We start from the raw sequence: 23812 nt of genomic DNA on the forward strand, positions 1-23812 counted from the left end.
ATCATTTCCAGCTGAGGCGTGCAAGGGATTTAGCAGTATGCTTTTATGCAAAACATAGGCTACTGCCGTCTCCTTTGTAAGTCTTGCTACCTAGGGGGAGGATTCAGCAGTCCCTGGTAGACGAATGTGCCAGATGTAAGTAGCCCTTGGCTTAGATCTGCTGGCAGCTTTTCTTGAGACCTTCTTCTTCCTTGCTGGCACTAGATGGTTTAACACTTGGTTTGGGGAAGCACTAAATGTATCTGTACAAACACCCAGTCTCCTTGTAAAGTCTTTGAAAAGAAGTCAACTCCTCGCTCCCGCTTTCCCAGGGCACCTTCCCTTGTTGACAACCTGGGTGAATTTCCCTGCTTGAGCCACACGCTTAATGCCGAGGTGTTTTGCCACCTGCTTTAAACACCTAGTACAAGTGGTCTGTGCCATGTAGGAAGCGGTGGACAATTTCACGAGAAATTATTTGCCTCAGCTTTTTTCTGAAGTCAGATGAGCAAAACCTGGAAATTTGAAAGGAAATTAATGCTTTCTGTGTTGGAAATCTTTTCAATTTCTAAGATGTTAACAATCAAAGAATTGTTATTAGAAGTAAATGGACATAACACGTTAGTAGGCAGCACACTTTTTTTCCCCTGATGTTTGATGTCATTGCAATTATTTTAAAACAATTATTTATAACAAGAAAAAACAACTGAAACAAAAAAGCTGTTTTTCCACCTTCGTTATTCCCGTAAGTTTTATGTTCCTAGTTGAGCCCTAAAAAAATTGTTAGCTAACACCTTGCAAAAGGATAGATATTCCTGTGGTTTGGAGGTTTCTTTCTGCAATCCTGATAAGGGGAAAAATCAGTTTTCTGGGATTCCAGTTACTAATCACTGACATTAGAAGAAAAAATATGTGAAAGAGTTGCCATTGCTTTCACCATTGTCAGTTATATCTAAATCCATAAGAAGGTACCATGCTGATAAATCCACTAAACCTGTGCTGAGGTACTGCAAATGAGTTAAAACCTACACAAATATGTTTCAATATATGAAATATTTACCCCTACACAATATTTAATATAATGGTATATCTCATACTGCAATTTTCAGTTTATTTTGATGTTAACCATATCCAGGCAATGGAGCAATTTTTTGTTTTATATTCAAATATTCAACAATTCTGTTACTATTTTTTTAGTCTTACCTGGAATTCCAATACCTTCTTTTCCAAACTACATTCTGAAGTGTTGCGTACTTTATTTCAGTTTTCAAGTTGCAGGTTTTTTAAGGAACCCGCAGAATCTCAAAATAGCGGTGTTTTCAAATCATCTATGTTCTTACTTCCACAGGCTGTACAGAGATGGGTTAGGACTTGAGAAATGTTAAAGGGGCCACACTTGAAAAGGCAAGTGTTAGGAAAGAGATTGTAGCTTTCTCTTACAGGTGTGGCTTAAAAAGCAATAACCATTTCATTAAGGACAGCCAGTATAATTAACAAGTTTTAAGGTATTTTCTAGGCTTCTATTTTTCTTCAAGGTAAGACATCTTACTGTAAATCAGAGTCAATCTAAGTCTTGAGAGAAGATCTAGCAAAATTGTTTGTTGAGTGACTCTGGATTTGAGGTAATGTTTTAGAAATCTATCACTTTCATCCTTAGGTCAGACACAGATCAATTAAATCCAATATTTATAATAAATAGTTTTAAAGAAATATGCTTAAAGATTCCATCTCAGATCGATCAAAAACAGGGCACATATTGCTGGGAGCTGCCAAATCTCTCTCAACCATTTGCTTCAAGATAATGATCTCCAAACAGTTGACAGAATTAAGTCTTACAAGGTGCCAGAGGCTTTCTGTTCATCACAGGTGCAGTTCTTCAGCTAAATTCTTCAGCTGTGATTTGTTCCTTGATTTGCCATGTTTGTTATTACTTGCTTAGGAATTAAGTGCTTGTTTTTTCTTGTATCCTAGTCCTTTCATTTAATGTCCAGGAAGTCCTGTTCACAAGAATATGCCTAAAACACTGTTCATGACCAGAGGCAAACACAAGCACATTTTGCTCACCACATTTTTTGCTCTACATCAGTGGGGGGAAAAAAAAAAAAAAATGATAGTGAAGATGACAAGGGCAAGAACAGGCAGGCAGGCCTGGTTTCAGAAGAAACAGGAGACCTACTTTCATCTCACCTAACTCTAGGCACTGAAATGAGACATCTAAGCTTTGTTAGCTGGCTCTTCTGTATAGTCAAGGCACCTCTAGAGTATGATCCAGCTTAGTCAAAATCCAAAGTGGAGAAGGAGTGGCAAGGACTAAGACAAAGGTGTGACTTGGCCAACTGGAGAAGAAAAGAAATCTGTAATAAAGGGAATAATATTAGTGCTAGTCAACACAACTATCTGCTTCTTTGTTCCCAGAACTAGCTAAGGATTGGGATAGGGAGGCTGAAAGCTGCAAGATAAGGCTAGGATCTTACACATTCCTCAAGGAATTTGCTCTGTGTGACCATTTTGATCTTTTCCACCACCCTTTTCCTGGAAAAGGACACCCATGCCACAGACTGTGAAAAACAGCTTTGTGAGAGAGAATATTATGTGTTTAATTTTACATACTCTCAGCATCATAATGTTTCATTGGTCTGTCAGATACACATGCTGTATTTTACGGCAATTAAAAAGTACACTGTCTTTTTTCTTAATTTTATAGCTCCGTAAATCTGTTTTCAGCATCAGAGCAAGAAACCTTCTGGAAAAAGAGACAGCAATCAATAAAATTCTAAGGTAAGAGTCAGCAGTGATTTGATATTGTTTTGACTGTCATCTGATTTCTCATAACCTTGTTTTTCATGAATGTTACTGTAAGTATAATATTTATGATAGTGTATCCTTTTGTAGTACATCTATTGCCTTCATTATCAAAGGTAAATTGCTCTTTTGTCTGGATCTATTATATGCTTGAACAGCAACAAGAGAAAGATTGTTCTTCTTCAGTATGTGTTTGAATTCTGTGTCATGTGGAAAGATAATTTTTCAGCTCTTTTCACATCTTCCTTCTAAATTAACCAAAACATGTCTCTTCATAAACGGTGTTATTTTGCCTAAAGAATTCCAGCCTAGTTCTTGCATATATATGCACATAAACACTCACAGGGGTTGTACACTAGAAAGCATAGACTACAGCTAATCATATTCCAAGTAGGAAAGGTGCAATGAAGAAAACTTCAGAACTGTGACTTCTCTAGAAGGATTTCCTGAATGTTTTAATAATGGTCACTCATTTCGGTACTCTGTATCAAGTAAGTACTCAGCACTGTAAGTACATAATGCACCCCTAAGTCTCCAAGACCCATGTCTAAACTTACTATATGGGTAACACCATGCTGCAGTGTTTCATGCCACTATTGGTTTTACATTAGAATTGTTATCATTAATATGAGGTGCATTAGCAATGCCAACAGTTTATAGATCATTATTTTTTTATATTGACATTCTTACCAAGCAGGTGAATCTCTAGAATATTGTGAATGACTGGTCCCAGGTAAATAAACAGTATAAACAGGAATAACTGATCTGAGAAGTACAGCTGTGGGATTAGATTAAGTATGGCAGTGTTTTATGAGGAGCAGTGTACTAGGAATTCAGTGTGATTTCTGAATCGTGAAGTTTCTTGAAAAGTGCCTAATAATTACATGCCATTTGAGAAATGTTACAGCTCTTCAGTTCTTTTTAATACTCTGCAAGAATACAAAACAGGGAGAACTGTAGAAATTAATGTGCAACTTTATCTGTCTTTAAACCCATGGTAATGAAAACATGAACAATTACTAATTCAAATGAATGCTCTTTGTCAAAATATTATTGAGAAATGTAACTACGAGACCATAAGTATTCAATTTTAACAAAACTTAGGGCTCTAGTTGTAAGCATTTCTTTCAGTTAAGTGAATGTACCTTGATTTTACAGGTGTTACTGTTACGGATAGATAAATACAAGTCTCTTTGTCCTAGTCAAAAACCTCTTAAAAATATGGTTTTAGATACAGGCTTCATGGCAGTGTTTCAGTAAAACATTTCTAATGAAATTCTATGTTATATTACAACTGTGAAATGTTATTGACACCTCTAGGGTTACACAAATGTCAATTTGTTTGGTATGTTTCTTATACTATACCACAGAGGAAACATGTAGACAAAGAGAATACCCTACTGTTTTATATTTTAAAAAAATTAAAAACCTGTGACATCTGTAGGGGCTACATTCTTTCTTATGCAGAAGAAAAAATGAAGTCCTGCAAATTGAAATTGAGAATTCTGATTAATTCTTCCACCAGCACAGAACTTTCTCCTGCTCAGGAGAAGTCTGAAGCAGAGTGGGAGGAGAATCCAAGCAAACTGTTGTTTGGATTCACTAAATTCTCAGAGGTACCAGGACAGAATCAGAAATCAGTCTTTCCAATTTCAATCTTGCTGACTTCCACTTGGTCCTTCAGCGCACGGCTTCTGCCAAAGTTTTGTATCTTGGAGAACTTCTCATCAATTCACCTCTGAATTCCTCTGAAGAAAGATTTCAGAGGCAGAAAAAGACAGTTTTAATCTATTAATCTATTGCTTTCATTAATCTATTAACGTAATATACATTTATTGTGCTTTCCCATCTGCTTCCTGGGTCATCACTGATGAACTTTTGAGGAACACAGAGAAAAGGAGGGAACTTCTGTCAAGTAAGCAGAGTGTGGGATCATCTGTTTTCTAGTACTTTCTAGGGATGCTTGTAAGTCATTTACAAAGAGGCAGTCTTTAATCTCCTCCTGAGAAAAAAGAACAAATACCATTTATTGTTCCTTGTTACTGCCTCAAAATTGTTATGTAAGCTCTGAACTGTGACATCTCCAATGCATCTGTTCCAGCATAAGAAAATTGTGTTCCTGGTATATCTGGTGGTCATGCTGACAGAGAGCATTGCCAGTGATGGGCCTGCTGGTCCTGAGCACTGCCAGTGTTTCTGTGTTGATGCCAGTGTTGGTGCAGGGGAGTTTTACAAACAGAAAAAGAAGTTATAAGAAAGGATAAAATTTACAGCTGAAACTTTGGATTCAGTTCAAGGAACACAGGAAAACTCAAACTCACAAAACATGAGAGATTCTTTTTCTTATTTTTACTTTACTTGTAAATGCTGTACTACTTAATAAAAGTAGCTGAGTCTCAGCTATTCAGAGTATCTGACAAAAAAAGAAATGGCGTTTGTGCCAAGAACAATAAGAGATAACTCACGATGTCCCTTCTGAAAAGATTCCTTCTAGTGTCTTTTTAATTTTTGTCTACCTGAATTAAGGAGCTTTTATCTAAAGCAATACCTCTCCACAGTAAAGCTGCCCATGGGCAACTTCAACTTGATCAAATTGCCATTCTGAAAAGAGAATTGTAAGTCTGTTCTAGCTTAAGTCCACCTCTTACCTTTTTCCCCCTACTTTTTAAACCTTGTCAAATTATATTTTAATCCAATTCTGAATATTTCAACATAACCAACCACACAGAAGGAATATGCATTACACGCTGGTATATTTTAATCCAATTCTGAATGTTTCAACATAACCAACCACATAGAAGGAATATGCATTACACACCGGTACCTTTATGTCTCTCTTGTGCATCTTCCTCTATCCAAAACTTGTTTTTCCCTTTATATACTGAGCTGCAGCTTGACATCATCTTCCCCAAGAGGAGGAAGAAGGGCATAAATAGCCCTCGACCACCCAGAGAGACAGTTCATACATTCAATCCTAGGTGTCCCTGCTCATCTAATGTTACATTATGCAGCAAAATGGAGGTCTCGGGTCTCTTCATCTTCCTGCAGCTTTCTTACTGCACTCCAGGGAAAACACCTACTTTCTGAAGATCCTTGCTTGGAAACCAATCTTCACCTTGCCCCCTCGAGGTCTTGGTGCAGTTAGTTCTGGGAACAAAGTCAAGGATGTAGCAACTACTGTCCTGGGTACTTTGACTCTGACCGGTGGTTTTCATCACCACTGCCAGTGTCAGAGCACAGAGAGGCTTAACTCTTCACATAAATCCATTCTGAGGTGGGGACTTCACCCTTCCGAGGAAAATGAAACAAGATAAAAGTGAATTACAGACAGTTAGAACAACTTTTTCAAAACACAATCACATTTAGTAGTGCCTCTGAGTTACAAACAGCTCCATTTCTTTCTGAAAATTATGATGCATTTCCCTCAGCAGCAATAACCACGGCTTCTAGCAAATTTCATTACTCCTGCATATCTTCAGTGTTTCCCACTTTTGTCTCACTCTCTCTTGCCGTGGGCACTTCTTTTCATCTTAAAAGCAAGTTCTGTGCCTGTGGTTCTTCTGGCTCTCATTCCTTGTGGGGTCATTATCTAAGAATGGGTATCTAGTCCTTTATTAGTCCCACTGGCTCTCTGAAGTAGAGAGGGTGGATAAGGTCCAGTCAAAATGTTGTGTATAAACCAGTGCATTCTCTCCAGTGCTGAGGATAAATTGTAAACAGCACAGAATGGTGGGGAAAATGAGCAAATTAAAAGTAGTCTCACATAGTCCAAAATATAATCAAAGTATCAGTGGTGCAGAACCTGATTCTGGTCTCTGTTAAACCATGCTTCATGGAATCACAGGATGGCTGAGGTTGGAAGGGACCTCTGGAGGTCATCTGGTCCAACCTCCCTGGTCAAGCAGGGCCACCCAGAGAGAGTTGCCCAGGACCATGTCCAGGCAGCTCTTGAATATGTCCAAGGATGGACACTCCACAACCTCTCTGGGCCACCTGCACCGGTGCTCGGTCACCCTCACATAAGGGTTTATGCCCTTATTTTATAAAATACAAGGCATAACTTAAATGTTTTCTGGTCTGTTGATAAGAAAATCAAACTCACCAAAATCACAAAAATTCATTTTATTATAAAATATATATTGTGACAGTTTGGGAAACTAACATTTTTTAAATTGGCAGCTTGTTATTTGCTTTTCATTACAGCTGGTGCTATAATCAAATTGTAAATTGATGCTAGGGGTATGCAACAGGATTTTCACTGTTCTAGTCAAGATTTGTCTGATGTGTTTACTGGGCCTGAGGGAATAACATAGCTCATGCTTAAGTGGAACTTTCAGTTTCATAAACAGCTAATTGAGTGAAGTGCATTTATCTTCTGTTTGAAATTGAGATAGCCATGAGTGCATCTTGGAGAAAAAAAAATAATAAAAATAATTGCTTGAATTAAGTATCCAGTTCTACTGATCTGTTAATGTACTAGAAGATAATTCAGACTGTATTCATACAAGTATTTGTGCAAAATACAGCGGGTTTTTTCTGAATATTAGAATGAGCAAGAAACAAGTCTCTGTGCTTCTAGGAAAGTTATAAAGTTAATCTCTGAGTAAATTATCTCTGGACAGTAATACAGTAGTATAACACACCACCTCTCATAAGAGAATGAGCAAACATTTTCATTAGTTTGTTTATCACAGGAACATAGATGTTTTGTTCGGAAGGGAACTTTGGAGGCCAAGTTATCCAACTGCCCACTTAAAGTAGGACTATTGCTAACCCTGGATCAGGTCAGCTTTGCATGTTCCACCTGCTCTGGTTCCAGCACTACATTACCCTAACCTTGAGAGAGGATTTTCCTGACGTCCAGTCTGAACCCTCCAAGTCACAGTTTCTGGCCATTGCTTGCTGCTCTGTCATCTCACAGTAACAAGAGTTTAGCTTCATGTTTTAACCCCCTCTTCACCAAAACAAACAAACCCAGCTCTCTCAAGTGTACCTGGAGATCTGTGTTGTAGGCCACTGACCTCTTGTACCTGCTCCTGTGTTTCAGCATCCCTCTTGGAGTACCCAGAACTATGTCCCAGGTGCAGCCTCTCCAGCTCTGAGTAGAGGAGGGATAATAACTTCCTTCTATCTGCTGGCTACACTCCTCCTTAATATAGTAGGCAGTTTGCCTTACTGATGGCAGGAACACATTCCTCCAGTTATCATCCGGGTAACTCCATCCCATCCAGACCCAGGGTAACTCCCAGATCCTTTTCCTCAGGCAGCCACTCCACAGCCTGCATGGATGCATGGAGCTATTCTGCACCAGGTGTGAAACTTTGCACATTTCCTTGTCCAATTTCCTGAAGCTTTTGCTGACTCAGTCCTCAAGTTTATCAGGGTCCTTCTGGTTTAATACTCAGTGTGTCAAACACTGTTCTTCACTTGTCCATGTAGCCATCCATTTCATCATAGAAGGCATAACTTTGGTATCCTTTATTAGAAATTTGGCTGCATTACATAATTGACTTGCATTAACCAGTTCTAAATCACTTGCAACAAGTGTCTCTGTGTGTAATTCATGTTTTCTCTTAAGAATATGATTTCTTTCTTTGTAACTGTGAGGCTTTGAAACCATGCATTTCTTAGAACAAATGTTCCAGTTAAGCTCAGCTTGTGAGTTGCCAAGCTTTGATATCATGCATTTCTCAGAACAAATATTCTAGTTAAGCTCAGGTGATGATTGTTGTCATCAGGAGCAAAATCCAGACTTAGTCACCACCTTCTTAAATCTCCACAAGCGTATGTCATCATTGGATTTCACCTGCCTCCTGCAAAGACAAACAGAAAGAAATACTGGAATGCACATATATATTGGTAGGAAGCTTTATGGGTTTTGTGCCAAGTGACCACCATGTTACAGATCACTGTAAAGCATCGTTGTGAAGTAGAGTTAGTGGGATGTGGAGTCTCCAACACTGCAGGTATGGAAAAGGAAATTAGACAAACATAGCCCAGAATAGCGTAGATATCATTGATCTTGCTTTGAGAGAGATGATAGACTAGGTGGCCCTTTGAGGTTACTTCTTCTCCATTGGTTCTATCAATTCTTATGTAATCCAAGGAAAATAATTACTATGTAAACATGTGGTAGAGGAAAAGCTGAAACAGCAGGGTAAGAATGACAATGAGAATACAAAACGGCTAAAAGAAAGAAAGTATGCTACCATAGTTCAACAGACTGAGCAGGCACTAAAGAAAATAAGTGACTGTTTTTTTCCTTTAGACATATGGAAGGAAACAAGAAAAAACGTAGAAAAGAAAAACCATGAATTATCCAAGTTGCATTAATAATTCATTTTATTTTACCAGCCAAATTCAGATTTCTTTAAAACAAAGTATCTTTTCCACAAAGAATGGTAGTGTAGCTGTGGTGAAAATGTGCATTTTGCTTGCTATTCAAACAGTGCCTTATTGAATTAAATTTATAAAATGAAAGAGAGAAACACTAGAACACCTCTCAGGTGGATTCACCACCTGTCACATTTAACCATATTTTCCAAGTTAGATGGAAGTATAATGAAAGCATAGGAAAACTTAGTAAGAATAGAGAGTCATAGTGAAAACAGTGCTGAATTATGTTGATAATTAAGTGTTTTACTGAAGCGTACCACACTGCTAAGACTTCAGCGTGAGCACGTTTCAGGGAGAACAAGAACAAAAGTACACAGTAATATACGCAGTTACTACAGAACACATAAATATTCACTCATTAAAATAATACAGAAAAACAACAAATCAGTGTTATATTGGGATGCAAGAAGATGAGTAAACACTTGTTGCAGAAAGGATGCCTCCCCAAAAAGTCCAAGCATGAGCCATATGCATACCCTCTTGTCGTGGTTTAACCCCAGTCAGCAGCTAAGCAGCACACAGCCACTTGCTCACCCTGCCCCCCTCCCCTCAGTGGGAAGGGGAAAGAATTGGGAAAAAAAGTAAAACCCGTGGGTTGAGATAAAGACAGTTTAATAGGACAGCAGAGGAAGAGAAAATAATAATAATAATAATAATAATAATAATAATAATAATAATAATAATAATGATAAAAGAATGTACAAAACAAGTGATGCACAATGCAATTGCTCACCACCCACTGACTGATGCCCAGCCCGTCCCCAAGCAGCAATCGCTGCTCCCTAGCCAACTCCCCCCAGTTTCTATACTGAGCATGACGCCATATGGTATGGAATAGCCCTTTGGCCAGTTGGGGTCAGCTGTCCTGGCTGTGCCCCCTCCCAGCTTCTTGTGCGCCTGGCAGAGCATGGGAAGCTGAAAAGTCCTTGACCAGTGTAAGCACTGCTTAGCAACAACTAAAACAATCCAAAACACAGCACTATACCAGCTGCTAGGAAGCAAATTAACTCTATCCCAGCTGAAACCAGGACACCTCTGCAAGAGACCTCAGAATATTCATGAAAGGTATAGTATTTTGAAGTATTGATCAAAGCATTTAACATTTTGCATTAGCTCAAAGAATGTTACTCAAACACTCTGGTCACTACTTATTTTTCAGGGGTTCCAAAGCATAAAATAGTTTTGAGGACTTCAAAAGTTTGGACCTCATAACTGTTTACAGGTAATACAAACTGTGTAGTATTCCAATGTCGTATTGTCTGTATGGTCTTAGCCTGTAGCCTGCCTTTCTGATAACCTACCAAATCACACTTTCTTTTTCAGGATATTTTATTCCATTTGTGCTTTTCAAGGCAAATTTAGAGCATGTAGTTTACAGCTGCTGGACTATGTTCAAAGTTCTGCAAGATGAGTACAAAGTCTAGAAGCTTGACCTATTTCTTGTGTCTTCTCCGTTGTTTCGTAACTTTCTCTTTCCTCCACAAATGAATATGAACGTATCTAATATTCATAGAGGTGGTACAGGAAGATGGGAAGCACAATTCTAGCTAAAAAAAAAAAGGAACTTTGCCTGCATTGTTCAAAGAAAGGTCAAAAGATTCCAACCAGCTACAGTTATGTGAAGATGTATCAAGTCAAGAAACTTTTTTTTTTTTTACTCCAATTTGCAAACCACATAGGACTGAATTTTTAACACTGTGGCACAGTGATTGTTCCAGGTGTGGGATTCACCTCCAGATCTGCCTGTGAGCTAAGCGGTGACCTCTATAATCTAGTTGATAGAGGTCTAGTCAATACATGCAGTGGAGCCCAGTGAGATCTTTAGCTTACTGCTTTGTCTTTAGATGCCCACTTTATGATTACTTAAATAGCTTCCAAACATCATTAATTAAATTAATTGACTAAACGTTCAATGAAGTTGTCCACATATGGACATTAGTAATGTATGAGATGCCAGAGGATGTCCAAGACATCCTCTTGAGGATGGCTGGAAATACAGAAATTTGTGCAGCAGACCCATACCCTGTTGGAGCAGCAGCTGGAAGCAATACAAAATACTCCAAGGCATGGCAGGTGGAACTGGCCACCTCTGTACAACCAATTTAATTGAGTCCTACATCTCCACTGATTATGAGGGAAGCCTGGACACATGGCTCACGTGTAGTCACTGAGAGTAAGCACATAAGTGTAGGTGTCTACAATAAGAAATCAAATCCTATTGTAGATTTTAAAATAGACAACTTTGCAATTCTGAAAACTTCATGGCACCTGCCTTCTTTTTCAGAAGTCCCCAAAGATCTGCAACTCTAGGTGCCTAAACAGCTGAAAAACATCCAGATCCTGAGTCAAAAGGATAACAAAGCATGGCTTTTACTAAGAGTTAATACAAGGAAGATTAAGGCACTAATTCCCATCAAGTGGTGAATGCCAGGAGAGAGACTGTCAAAAGTAGCCACGGCCTTTTCAGCGCAGTATTTTTTCTCTGAAAATACAAAAAGTTTCTTTGCAGTTACTTGGTAAAAATTTCTTAACTCTGTGCTATACAACTGTCATTTCGTTATTTCTCGCTGCAGGGCTGCAGGGCTTCCAGAGTTATTGAAAATAAGGCAATGGATATAAATTCTAAATATGGATTTAGGAATCTAACTTAGGAAGAGATCATAGACAATCCTAACAGTCTTTCCATAGGTCTTACCCTTTATGCATGCCCATTCTGTATAGTATATGGCTAAATGTATTTTATTATATCATTAATAATCAAATAAGTCATCTTGTTCATTAATCAGGTAAAGAATTTATTGTTTGAGCATTTAATGTTCTCTTTTATTATGGACACTAAGAGTTTATGTAACTTGGTATTCAAGTAACTTGTGTACAAGGACAAGAAAAGTTTATATGCAAGTCACTTTTTGATGTCAAGAAAATAATTTCTAGCTGTTAAAAGCAGACCACAATAATTTATATTTACAGGAAAAAAAGATAAATTACTCTCTTTGTCACAGCAAGAAGCCTCTATACAGAAGTCAGACCCCAGAACTTTCCATTGTCTCTGCTGGGAAAAACTGGATTGTCATTTTAATGGAGTTAGGTAGGATCTGTTTTTAGGAAATAATTTTTATTTGTTGGGTTTTTTACAAGAAAATTACACAGGTATTCAAATGATACCTCTGTTGCCTTCTGACAGTGTTATGTAGTATCATCCTCCATAATATAATGCTTAAAATCCATTGATATTAAAATTTTCATGATTTGGCTAAGATGAGCTGTGTTTTATAAGATGTACAGTAATTTTCTTAAATGGCATGATGCTTCAGTTCAGTGTAGTGTAATCTAAAGCCCTCTGTAACGAGTGTAGCACAATGTATTTTTCTAGCATGCTAGTATGATTGGCAGTGATGATACTGACAAGCATTCTAAGCTTCTCATTTTTGTTCCAGATCTCACTTTGGATCCCTACTCCTATCATTTATGTGTTTAAATCCAAAAGAAGGAGAAATAGCAGGGAAGAGTGAACAACAAAGTCATAGTGGGGAAAGAACGTGCCTGGGACGCCTTTTGCCATCAAGTGTGATCATCCCATGGTGTCAAGGGCAGCATTTATCCAAGCCTTACAGTAGACTGGCAAATAGAGTCATCAGTCCAATAACATGTAGTTTTTTTCATGTTTTTTAAAAAAATGGAGATTCCATTCATTAAAAAGTATGAAATATTACCAGCTGGGTCTTGTGTGAGTTTCTCTGAATGATAGTATAGCACAAAAGGAGCAATAAGCCATGCGCTGTGTAAACTTAAAATTGCAAGCCATGCACTATATAAACTTAAAATTGCAGCATTCCTGGAAAGTTAAAATATTTTTCCAAAGTTGGCCAAAGTGCCATTTCTCAGCCATCGCAGGAGTTGTGTCAGCTCTCTTTTAGTGGAAACCTCTCTTTTTCTTAAGCAGATCTATTTCATTGTAGCCAGCAAAATAAAGATATGCATGCTCTGTTCACCGTAGCACACTTACTAACCAACCATCTGAATGAAATACTCATTTCTGCCAAAATAGTGTAAAATATGTTTACCAAAATTCAGGAAAAGCAAAATGAAACAAAAGAGCAAACAAGTGAAAAAAAGCAGACAACAAAATGCTGCAAGTTCAATGCATTCCCAGAGAACAGACATTTCATATTACAGGATATCAGCAATGCGCAGCTTTTCATTTCAAACCACATATGGTCCTAGTTATGTAGAAGAACACTTAAAGATATGCTTTAAGTCTTGAATGTGTACAGAAATATTTTCCCACATACAGCCCTGAAAGGGAGCCGCTGTAAAATGACAGCTGGACTTGTACTATTTCCTTCTTTATTGCTGAGAAGCTGGTTTTACTGATGATTAGTGCATTGCTTGACCCTTTTCACACTTAGTGAAGTCTTGAGGGACCATAAATTCTACAGCAATCTGAAAAAACTTCAAAGATGGGCCTTGCTAAGGCATGGAGAAGGTTCATCAGGTGACTGGTTATGTTGCAGAGTGGGGACCGTTGCCTCGGAAATATCATGTTTTCATGGAAAGTCCATTGCTGTTTTATTGTTATTGTCTGTTAAGCTGTGCACTTGCTTCCCAGAAAGCCAAGCTGATTGTCTGAACACGCTACCTCAGAAATTACCATTTATACTGAAAATTCTGTCATCATCATTACATTTCTTTGTAGGGCCTGCACTAGACAACGCATGTTGAGTGGATCCTTTGAGGGGCAGCCTGCAAAGGAAAGGTCAATACTTAGTGTCCAGCATCATATACGACAAGAACGCAGGTAAACATGGACAGAAAGAGTGGTTTAAAAATATGCTTATAATAAAGGTAATGAAAAAAATTAAATTTGAGCAATACCTAACGTGAAAAACTGAAATGACTTACTTGTACAAAGAACTGAATTCTACATTCTTCATTGTAACCATAATGAAATTCTTTGTACTGTATAAACGGAAAAAATGCCTTTTTATTTCAAATGTCATTTCCTTCACCAACTACAAAGCTATCAATTTAAAGATCAGAAGGAAAGAAATTGGCTTATGTTAGACCGGATTGAAAACAATTGAAGAACATATAAGCTTCTGATGTTAGCGAGAGAAAAATGATAAGAATTTGAGATATTGGATGGCTGGAGAGCAGTGCTTTATAATGGCCATCCTATAAAGGTCAAAATTTCATCTTGAGATATATCGTTAAATTGATTATAATTGTTTCAGGTCACTGAGACATGGTTCCAACAGCCAGCGAATCAGCAGAGGAAAATCTCTTGAAACATTGACTCAAGATGTAAGTCCTCATAGAAATGATGGTTTCAATTTGAGAATATAAGAAACAATAATATGTACTATATAATAAATGCTTGTGTAAGACTAATGTCTATCTATGATCTTGTTTACAATTTGTCTTTTGAAATCTTGAAAGGAAATCATAAAACAAATACTGTCATTGCATTAGAATTATCCTCAAAATAATTGACATGGTTATTTCAGTGATAGACTTACTGGTTTTGAAACACTTGCTGAGATAGATTCACTGAAGCTGTAGACACTACATTAGGAATACAACAATTGCTACCCAGGACACCTTAAAAAGCCTTACCCTGGAATTACACAAATCACTCAGGCTGGCAAAACAGCACTTCAGAATTTCCGATGGAAGTTTAACAGTATTTTTCAAACATGAGAACTGTCAGACAAAAGGACAAAGACTAAAAGGGAGAAGAGTAATCACAGATTTCACTGTGGTATAGTTTCATGCAGTTAAGCGCATTTTCACTTCTGCAAATTCATAATGATATTTTGTGGATCTCTGTGACTATGAAAATTCAAGAGGTGGTATTAGTCCTTCCATTTCCAAACTATGAGAGTCATTTTCCAGATGTGCTTCATACTTAAAAACAACTGTGTAAGAAGTAATTAATGAATTACCCTGCATGGTCATAGAACGAAACTGTAAGTAACTAAAATTTTAAAGCAGATGTGGCTTTGCTTGTGTCCAATAGTAAGGATAACACCCAGAATTACCCCTCCAGGAGCACTCCAAAGACTCACTTAACTCTGAATAGTAATACTGATTGTACCCTCCACTGGATGAGCTCAGACAACCGTCCTCCGTCCCTCTCTTTCCACCCTGTGCTCTGCAGTCACTACCTGTATGTTCTGCACAACTAACTGCCTGGCAGCACATGCAGCAGGCTCAAGAAATAAAAGGGTCTCTCAAGCCTTTTCTTTCCCAGTCTTTGCCCTTAGTAACTTTGATGGTATTCATTCCAGTTCAGAGATATCGGCTGAGCTTACAAGACCTTTGCTTTGAAAGTTAAAAGTTGCATTGGATGGGACTTCACGCATGAAATTAAAACTGAAATTAACCTTGATGAAAATAAGGAGCCTTGTGCTGTAGATAGAAAATACTGTACAATATGCTTGACTGAGTTGATGTGCAGTGCATTTGGAAATAAAGATTTTTCATTTGAATCTTTCTATGTAAAATACCGTATCTTGCTTTCATCTGAAACATTAAAAAACAACAACCCACGGACCTCATTTAAAAGGAACGATTTTGCTTCTAGCACTCCAACACAGTGAGATACAGAAATGCACAGAGAGAAGACAGTGAGATAAAGATGATCCAAGAAAAAAAAGAACAAGCTGAAATGAAAAGGTATTTAAAAATCAAAAGTCTGAGTGCACACTTTTCTGTATTAAGTATTCTCTGTATGAAGTAAAAAGTATTGAGAGTCATGATGAAACAAGAATGAAGTGTAAGGGATATTTTTGCCAGGTATGATGCATATCACTTAATAATTTACGTTCTGTCTTTCAAAAGGAAAGTCCAAGAGGAGGAGCTGCGGGAGAATCATCCATATTTTGATAAACCACTTTTCATAGTTGGTCGTGAGCACAGGTTCAGGAATTTCTGCCGAGTGGTGGTACGAGCTCGCTTTAATGCGTAAGTTTATTCCATATCACCAATTGGTTCCAACAAGTGTTTACTTTCATGTCCTCAGAAATCTAAGTCTAATTTTTTTTTAAAGGAAAACTATGTATAATGTGGTCACCACACAAGCTGGCAGTCATTGCTTACAGTATAGTCTTGCTGTTGGAGGAAAGGAAGCAATAACATGCTGTGTAAGGGCAGACATGTTTGAGCAGTCTGCGATGCTGAGACAGGACAAGACTGTGCAGATAACTGCAGGCATGAACTGAGAGGAAAGAGTAATGTTTGATACCCCCATTTTTAGACCTTGGGGAATCAGCCTGCTATTCCCGACTTATTCCATATCATAAGGTGGGAAGTCTTTATATACCAAAGACTAGAAGTTACTCAAAGAATAGAAAAAGTTACTCAAAGAATAGAAAAAGGTGAAGAGAAATTAATCCCGCCTATGCTCACCCGAAGACTCCGTAGCCCATAATTAGAGACCCAGAATGGGATGGAGAGGTCTTCAGCTGTGGGAGATAAAGGGAGAAAAGCTGAGACCAGGTGAAAACCAGGAAGACTCAGTAACTAAACTGTAGGTGTATGCAAGTGTGGCAGATACAGATCTATGTACAAGCAGCTTGATATAAAATCATCTTATAGCTCTTCTTTTAAACCTCTGTCTATGGCTGGCACCCTAATTTTGGAGGGTTAATGCATGTCACCTTGCAAACAGACAGCGTAAGACAGAAGATAGCTCAAGGCTATGAGCTTGGCACTTGGAAGACCTGATTTCAGCACCTGCTTTACTATCAATTTTCTCTGTGCCCTTCAACAAATTACTTCTAGGTAGAACAACAGGAAGGTTAGATAGCCAGTTTTACAATACCCTTATGTAAGTGTTCTGCCACTTATGTAGAAGCACATCGTTGAGTTAGGTGCCTGCTTTTCTATGCAACTGCTAACTTGATTGCAGTTCACTGGTCCATGAAGCAGTTGCAAATTAAAACAGCAAAACAAAACACACAAACGTACATTCCCATCCAGTTGTCAAATACATGTCAGTGCCTGTTAGCATTGTGGAGTGCCCAAGGGTAACAGAATATTTATGTTATAAACAGTTTAATTAAAATGTTTTCAATTGTAAGAATAAACTGATTTTGTTAAACAGTCATTTTTTCATTTATTTAAAACCTACCTACTTTATTCATTGTCCCACCCAGCTTGCCAAGTAAGATATTCTAGAGATCTTTTTCAAACTGATAAGGTACATGTTTTCTTCTAGTAAAAAAGGCAGAGGAATGCCACTATATACAACGTGGGGAAGAGGTATGAGCTTAAGAAGACGCAAAAGTCAGTGGGTTCAGTGGGAAAGGAAACCAGTATATCCTGTATACTGACTGGTTTCAGTGGGTGAACCTGGCCTGTGGAAGATGCCTCTTGTTCTCCTTGTATGCATCTTGTGTTCTTGTAATTCATAACCATGAAGTCTCTTCTAGTGTTAATGCCTCAAGTCAGGTCAGTCCATTTTTCACTTTAAGCTCAGCGAGGAAGTGATGGCAATTTCACATCCCAATGGCTAGAGCCCTCACATGGGATACAGGATAGTGCAGTGCAGATCCTGTTTCAGCATGGTTTGCTACAAGGATTTGAAAGATAAGTAAAAAGTGCCCCTAACCACTGGGACAGGGGAGGCTTCTTGGATAGGATTCTTGTAGCTTCTCCTGCTGAAGCCATTCTGCTTTGCATAAAAAAGCTAAATAATTGCTGGAGCAAGAACTTAACTCGTGTCACCTAGATACGTGCTTATTACTTATAGAGTGGTTCTCACTCTCTCTGGCTGCCTAATGGGTGTTTGGGTATGGTAGGTGAAGCACAGCAATTTCATAGGAAAATTCAGATATGGAGCATCTAGAAATATTCACCAGAAAATGACTGAAAAAGTAATAAAAGAAGTAGGGCTTCTGGAAGGATTTTTTGTGTGTCAGCTGAGGATATGGTTCAAGAGGTTTTGAAGTAAAAGGAAAGAACTCCTGAGGAAGCACTTTGGAACATAAAATTCAGTAACAGGTTATCCCCATCCCCTCCCCAAGCGAAATACAAAATTAAGTCCTTGCTTACAAAAGCAAGACCCAAAAAACTAGCAGTTTAAAGGATCGTTAGAGAAATTACAGGTAGGCCATGAATTAAAGTGATAATAGCTGTGTTGATGATATGACTAAAATTAAATGAAACTTATACAGACATTTAAAATTAAGCCAAGATAAAATGTAGCCTTGATTTTGGATATGAACTACTTTAAGGTGATGGATGCATGATATAATTATAATGCTGACTAAAATAAAATGTAAATGACCATATCTTTTCTCCTTTTTATAGTTCTAAAACAGATCCTGTTACTGGAGCTGTGAAAAATACCAAATACCATCAGCTTTAGTAAGCACTGCAAAAGTAACTTTGCTTGGTCACATAAGCCTGCAGTATAAGTGTGTGAGCACGCATGTGCATGTCATGTGTGTATGTGTGCATGTACATGTGTATTTCTTTTTTTTCCCAAAAAAGTTTTTTCTTTCCATGGAGTTGTTTGGGGAGGAGAATGAATAGGAAGAGGATTTTTTTATCAGACTTTTCTTCTTCACTCGCATGTAACTTCCCTAGTTTTACTACACATTTGTGAAATATTGAAATCTTTGACGCTCCTCAGCTTAATTTATTTTTCATAGGAAAGCACTTAACTGTGGTGTAGACACAATACAAGTGACATAGCACTCTTGGCGTTTCTGTAATGGTTATCCTTATGTATTGTTCACAGTGACTTGCTGGGTTTGGTTACTTACCTGGACTGGGTCATGATCATTGTTACTATATGCTCCTGCATTTCCATGATGTTCGAATCCCCCTTTAGAAGAGTTATGCATGCTCCGACACTCCAGGTACTGTCACTGAATCATTCGACATTTAATGAAGCACAGTCACCTTGTTTTTCTCCACTGCCTATTCCTAAATTATGACTGTTCTCTGCTTTGATTTTCAGATTGCTGAATATGTTTTTGTAATATTCATGAGCATTGAGCTTAATCTGAAGATTATGGCAGATGGCTTGTTTTTTACACCAACAGCTGTCATTAGGGACTTTGGAGGAGTTATGGACATATTTATATATCTTGTAAGTTTTTATATTTATGGGAGGTTTCTGTAGCATTCTTGATTTTGATATCTTTGGATATATAAATGTTTGGTAATGTTAAAAAGTTTGGCTCTGCACCCTGCTGCAAATGCAGTAGTGTGATTTGTGTACAAACACCACTGTTTTCATGTGCAGTCCTGTCAGTTATGTGTACAAGTACTAAAAATACACTGACGTGATAAGCACCTGGCAATTTAGTGTAGGGCCAGTGTATGGCCCCTTTTAATTATTTATTTGTTGAGATGTTTTAAGTATCAGACCTGATTTCATTCCAAAGTAAGCTCAAGATCTCTGACCCCACTTCAGCATTTTTATGCAGGAGAATCTTTATTTTAGCTTTTTCTTAGCCATTCATTGCTTCCTCCCCTCTCGACAGTTCTCCTGCTTTATAGAAGGTGTTTCAAAGCCTCTGCCATTTGACAGAAGGGCACATCCTTGTTGCTGGTGTTGCTATAGCAGAAAGCAAGCAAAGCAGCATCTTTCTATATGCCATACCTATCAGTAGTGGTTCTCAGGAAAAAACTGTTCTACTGTTTTCTTTGTGCCCTGGAAATTTCTTGCGTTCCATTCAAATAAAAGAGAAGGGGGTCCGTTTCCCCTTCATGTGTGACAATAAACACCAGAGAATATGTCAAAACCAGTACTCAGTATAATACAGTATGAAATATTTTCTAACTGAAGAAATTACTAAGCAAAATGGCTTTGATGGATTTAGATTAAATCTTTCAGAGATTAATCCACCAGACAGATGTGCTGCATAAAATTTGTCACGATCAATTTGTATCAGGGATTGTTAGCATAAATAAAAATATGCATACTTATACAAAATTCCTACTGTAGTATGCATAATCAGTATGTGCATTAGTTTCTTGAAATCCCTCTGAATCCCTCTGCTTGTCTGAAGGAAAATTTAGGTGGTGTAGCTTGGATATTCCAAATGTGCCTGTGGTGGTCTTAAAAGAATATGAAAGAAAGCCAGAAGCACTGGCAAATCTTTTTGGTTTGGTGGAGTGGCTGTCTTTTACCACTGTTGTTTTTTACAAATCGTATTATGTTTTAAATCATATTGATGATATCAGCTTGATCCTCCATTTTTTGTGCACTTACCTCTTTGTAACACTCTCACCTCTGTCCCCCTGTAAAGACTTTATAATCAGTAACCATCTGTCAGAGATTGTTCAGGCTACAAGACACAACTATGCTTCTTGAAAACACTTTCGAATGCATAATATTCGTGTGATAAAACCACATGGTGACAAAACTACTTATGCTTGTAGCAAAGTGGTAGGAAAAACTGGGGAGGAAACTGTTAACAGACTTTCCAGGTGAGGATATCTCAGTTTCAGGATAGAATCTCTGTTTGAAATGAAAAGGGGGGGAGAGATGATGCTGCCTGCACCAAGAATATAGTTTGTGTCTCTGCTCTGAATCAGCCAATTTGACTTTTTCTTTTGGAACTGTTCCATCTGCTGAAAAGAATAAAATAGATTTTGAGTCAAAGGGGAAGACAGAGGCTGAAGCTGATGCCCATTAGTTAGGACAATCAGCCAGGGCACAGGAGATTCAAGTCCTTTTTCTAAATTAGGCTTTTTTTGCCATAATCTTCCCTTTAATTTTAAGGAAGTGTTTATTGATCTTCTGTGCTGTGTCTATGTCAAGTAAGACATTGTAAGCCTAATCCTTCTTTGTCTTTTTCTGCTCTGTCTCCTCCAGGTAAGTTTGATATTCCTGTGCTGGATGCCTCAGAACGTCCCTGCCAAATCAGGAGCTCAGCTCTTAATGGTACTCCGCTGCCTCCGACCTCTTCGAATTTTCAAGCTGGTTCCTCAGATGAGGAAAGTGGTGCGAGAGCTGTTTAGTGGCTTTAAGGAAATCTTTCTGGTATGTGCCAATTATTTTGTTCTTGTTGTTAAAAAGAAGATATGGAGGAGTAATAAGATACCAGTTTGCTATAAGGTTTATGTTTTCTAATCTTTTCTCCATTATTGTCTGTTTACTTTTAATTGTAGCTACCACTGCAGATGACCACAGAACAGGTTAAACATTAGGAATATAAGTAACTCATTTACATTTGTACTGAATAAAGCTGCTGTCATAATTCTTTTATAAATTATATTATTCATTCCATATATATTTGGACATAGTTACATAGGAGGACTACTGAAATAAAATCTACCCTTTATTCAGAGTTCTGGTTGGGGAAGGAAGATGAGAAGTAGGGTATGGCAGCTCTGCAAGAACGAAAGGAAACCTGGTTTCCAGGCTGAAGGTCTCTACCTCCAAGTTTTTTGAGAGGCAACCAGAGACAATGCAGTTGTTCATCACAGATCTGGATCTCATTGTAATGTCATTGTTGTTATTATTATGATCATGATTATGCAGTAATAATAATAATAATAATAATAATAATAATAATAATAATAATGGAGTCTGTGATTGTTTGATCAGAACCTAATCTATGGTCTTGGGACCCTATCACTTCCCTAAGTGATATGTGTCAGCCTAAACAACAGACCTTTTATTCCTGAACAGAATACTGTATCAGGTCAGGTTGTTATAAAAAGCTAAGCTACAAAATATTTGCAGACAGTAATAGAACAAGGACAAAAAGTATAAAGCTAGTTAGCATTTCACAGATATTGCATCTTATTAAAGATATTTACATCATTATTTGCTCATGCATATCTTTATTGTAGCTAACCTGGATTTAAATATCTAACAATGGCTTACTCAGATTAATTAGTAAAGCCTGATTCAGCAAAACAGAAGCAGCACATATTTAAGTACTTGAAGAGTTCTCTTTAAAGTGAATGGCAATTCTTATGCATGCAGAATTTAGCAAGGTTGTACACTGAGTGCAAAAAAGCTTTGGTCCTTATCTACAATTCTTAGATGCTATGTTAATAATAACATTAATAATAACACAGCACCTGGTTACCAGATCAGAACCTAAAGTAACATGTCGGTCATGAGAGCCTTATCTCCAGGTGTATGCAACAAAACAATCCTCCCTGCAGTTCATGGAAGGATCTGACCCCCTTTCTCAAGTCTTCAGGAGGAGAGCTTGACAAGTCTAACTTCATCTTTACAGGTTTCTATTCTTTTGCTGACATTAATGCTTGTTTTTGCAAGCTTTGGAGTGCAGCTATTTGCTGGAAAACTGGCTAAATGCAATGATCCGCACATCATCTCTAGGGTAAGAACTGCTTTCCTGCTTCAAGATAATAGTATGCTGTGCCATTTCTGCCTGCTGGGGAAAGCAAGTGGGGCAATCAGAGCTGTCAACTGAGAGATGGAGATCTTGGGCACTTTCTTGTTCGAAGCAGAATGATGGAGGGAAAGGTGATAAAGGAGTGAGTGAAAGAGGGTAAGGCTGGGTTTTCATGTAAAAAAGTAAAGCAAGTCCAGATATTGGGGACTGTCTGAAAAAGTTGTCAAATTCATGCCATATTATCTGCAAAGGACAGATGTCACATGGAATTGACCATGGAAAATGACACATTTGCATTCCTAGGTCAGCAGCTAAAAAACAGGTTGGGCTGCTAGAGGTCAAAAGCACTGGGAATGCTATGTAGGTTACATGATGAAAGTTAGCTGTATTTCTTACTCCATTTGGAGAAATACATCACCAAAAGAGAGCAATGGTCTATAGGAAAGAGGTGAATGGCTAGGTAGTCTTGCAAAATAAAAAGCACTCTCAGTCCTGGAAGGAGAAGGGTTTTTTGAATCCTTCCGAAGATGCATTTTTCATTTGGGTAAAGGTCCATGACTATTAATCCCAGACCTGTAAATAACCCTTCATTTCTGTTTACATTGCTTCCCATCATGGCAAGTGTGCTGTCTATACTGGCATTTTGGCATCTCTCACAGGCCATTATTTAATCTCAGGCTGTGGTTTATTTCATTATAGGAAGATTGTCATGGCATCTTCAGAATAAATGTAAGTGTTTCTAAAAATCTCAATTTAAAGCTAAGACCTGGAGAGAAAAAGCCTGGATTTTGGGTGCCACGAGTCTGGTGAGTTGCTACACATTGGCCTATCTTTCAGCTTTTGATGTAGAATATGGCTTAAATCTCATGGCATTAAACTACTGATGTAGGGTTTTTATTGTAAGTCAGATGATATTAAGGGTAAAAAGTCTGGTATATTTAGTAAAAAGCCAGATATATGAAACTTTTCAAGTCCTAATCTGCTGTTCTATTCATAAAGCAGAAAGGAAAAAAATACTTGTAGGTACTGAACCTAGATAGAAATTAGATGTGATTATTACAGTGGCAGTTATTGGCTTGAACCAAGATTATCACTTAATTGTGCTTTAGTACTATTATGAAGACATACTGAGAGCCATACTTCAACAACAGAACCTAAATCAACCTGCCTATAGCTACCCACAAAAAAAACAATGAGCAAGTCATGCCTAAAACCAGCCTTTCTCTTCAATGACCATTAACCATGCCAGCTAGCAGCTTCTTTCCGTTTCCTGTACAGGGAATCCTTGTGGTCTATCTGGT

General features: G+C 37.9%; 1 protein-coding gene across 6 annotated transcripts in view; it reads left to right on the plus strand.

Annotated features, from left to right (window-relative positions):
* NALCN (sodium leak channel, non-selective) overlaps positions 1–23812 on the plus strand; it is a 256166-nt gene that overhangs the window by 205805 nt on the left and 26549 nt on the right. For 5 of the 6 annotated variants that reach the window (XM_072849927.1, XM_072849930.1, XM_072849933.1 and 2 more), the window contains 12 exons: positions 2684–2757; positions 4673–4696; positions 13874–13975; positions 14412–14481; positions 15764–15855; positions 16021–16143; positions 18493–18549; positions 18926–19046; positions 19148–19279; positions 21014–21181; positions 22392–22496; positions 23211–23317. In XM_072849927.1, coding sequence (XP_072706028.1) covers positions 2684–2757; positions 4673–4696; positions 13874–13975; positions 14412–14481; positions 15764–15855; positions 16021–16143; positions 18493–18549; positions 18926–19046; positions 19148–19279; positions 21014–21181; positions 22392–22496; positions 23211–23317 — 1175 coding nt within the window. The remainder of the gene's footprint in view (positions 1–2683; positions 2758–4672; positions 4697–13873; positions 13976–14411; positions 14482–15763; positions 15856–16020; positions 16144–18492; positions 18550–18925; positions 19047–19147; positions 19280–21013; positions 21182–22391; positions 22497–23210; positions 23318–23812) is intronic. The other variant, XM_072849929.1, reaches the window with a different exon arrangement.

This window comes from Ciconia boyciana, chromosome 1, assembly GCF_034638445.1.
Source record: "Ciconia boyciana chromosome 1, ASM3463844v1, whole genome shotgun sequence".
NCBI lineage: Eukaryota > Metazoa > Chordata > Aves > Ciconiiformes > Ciconiidae > Ciconia > Ciconia boyciana.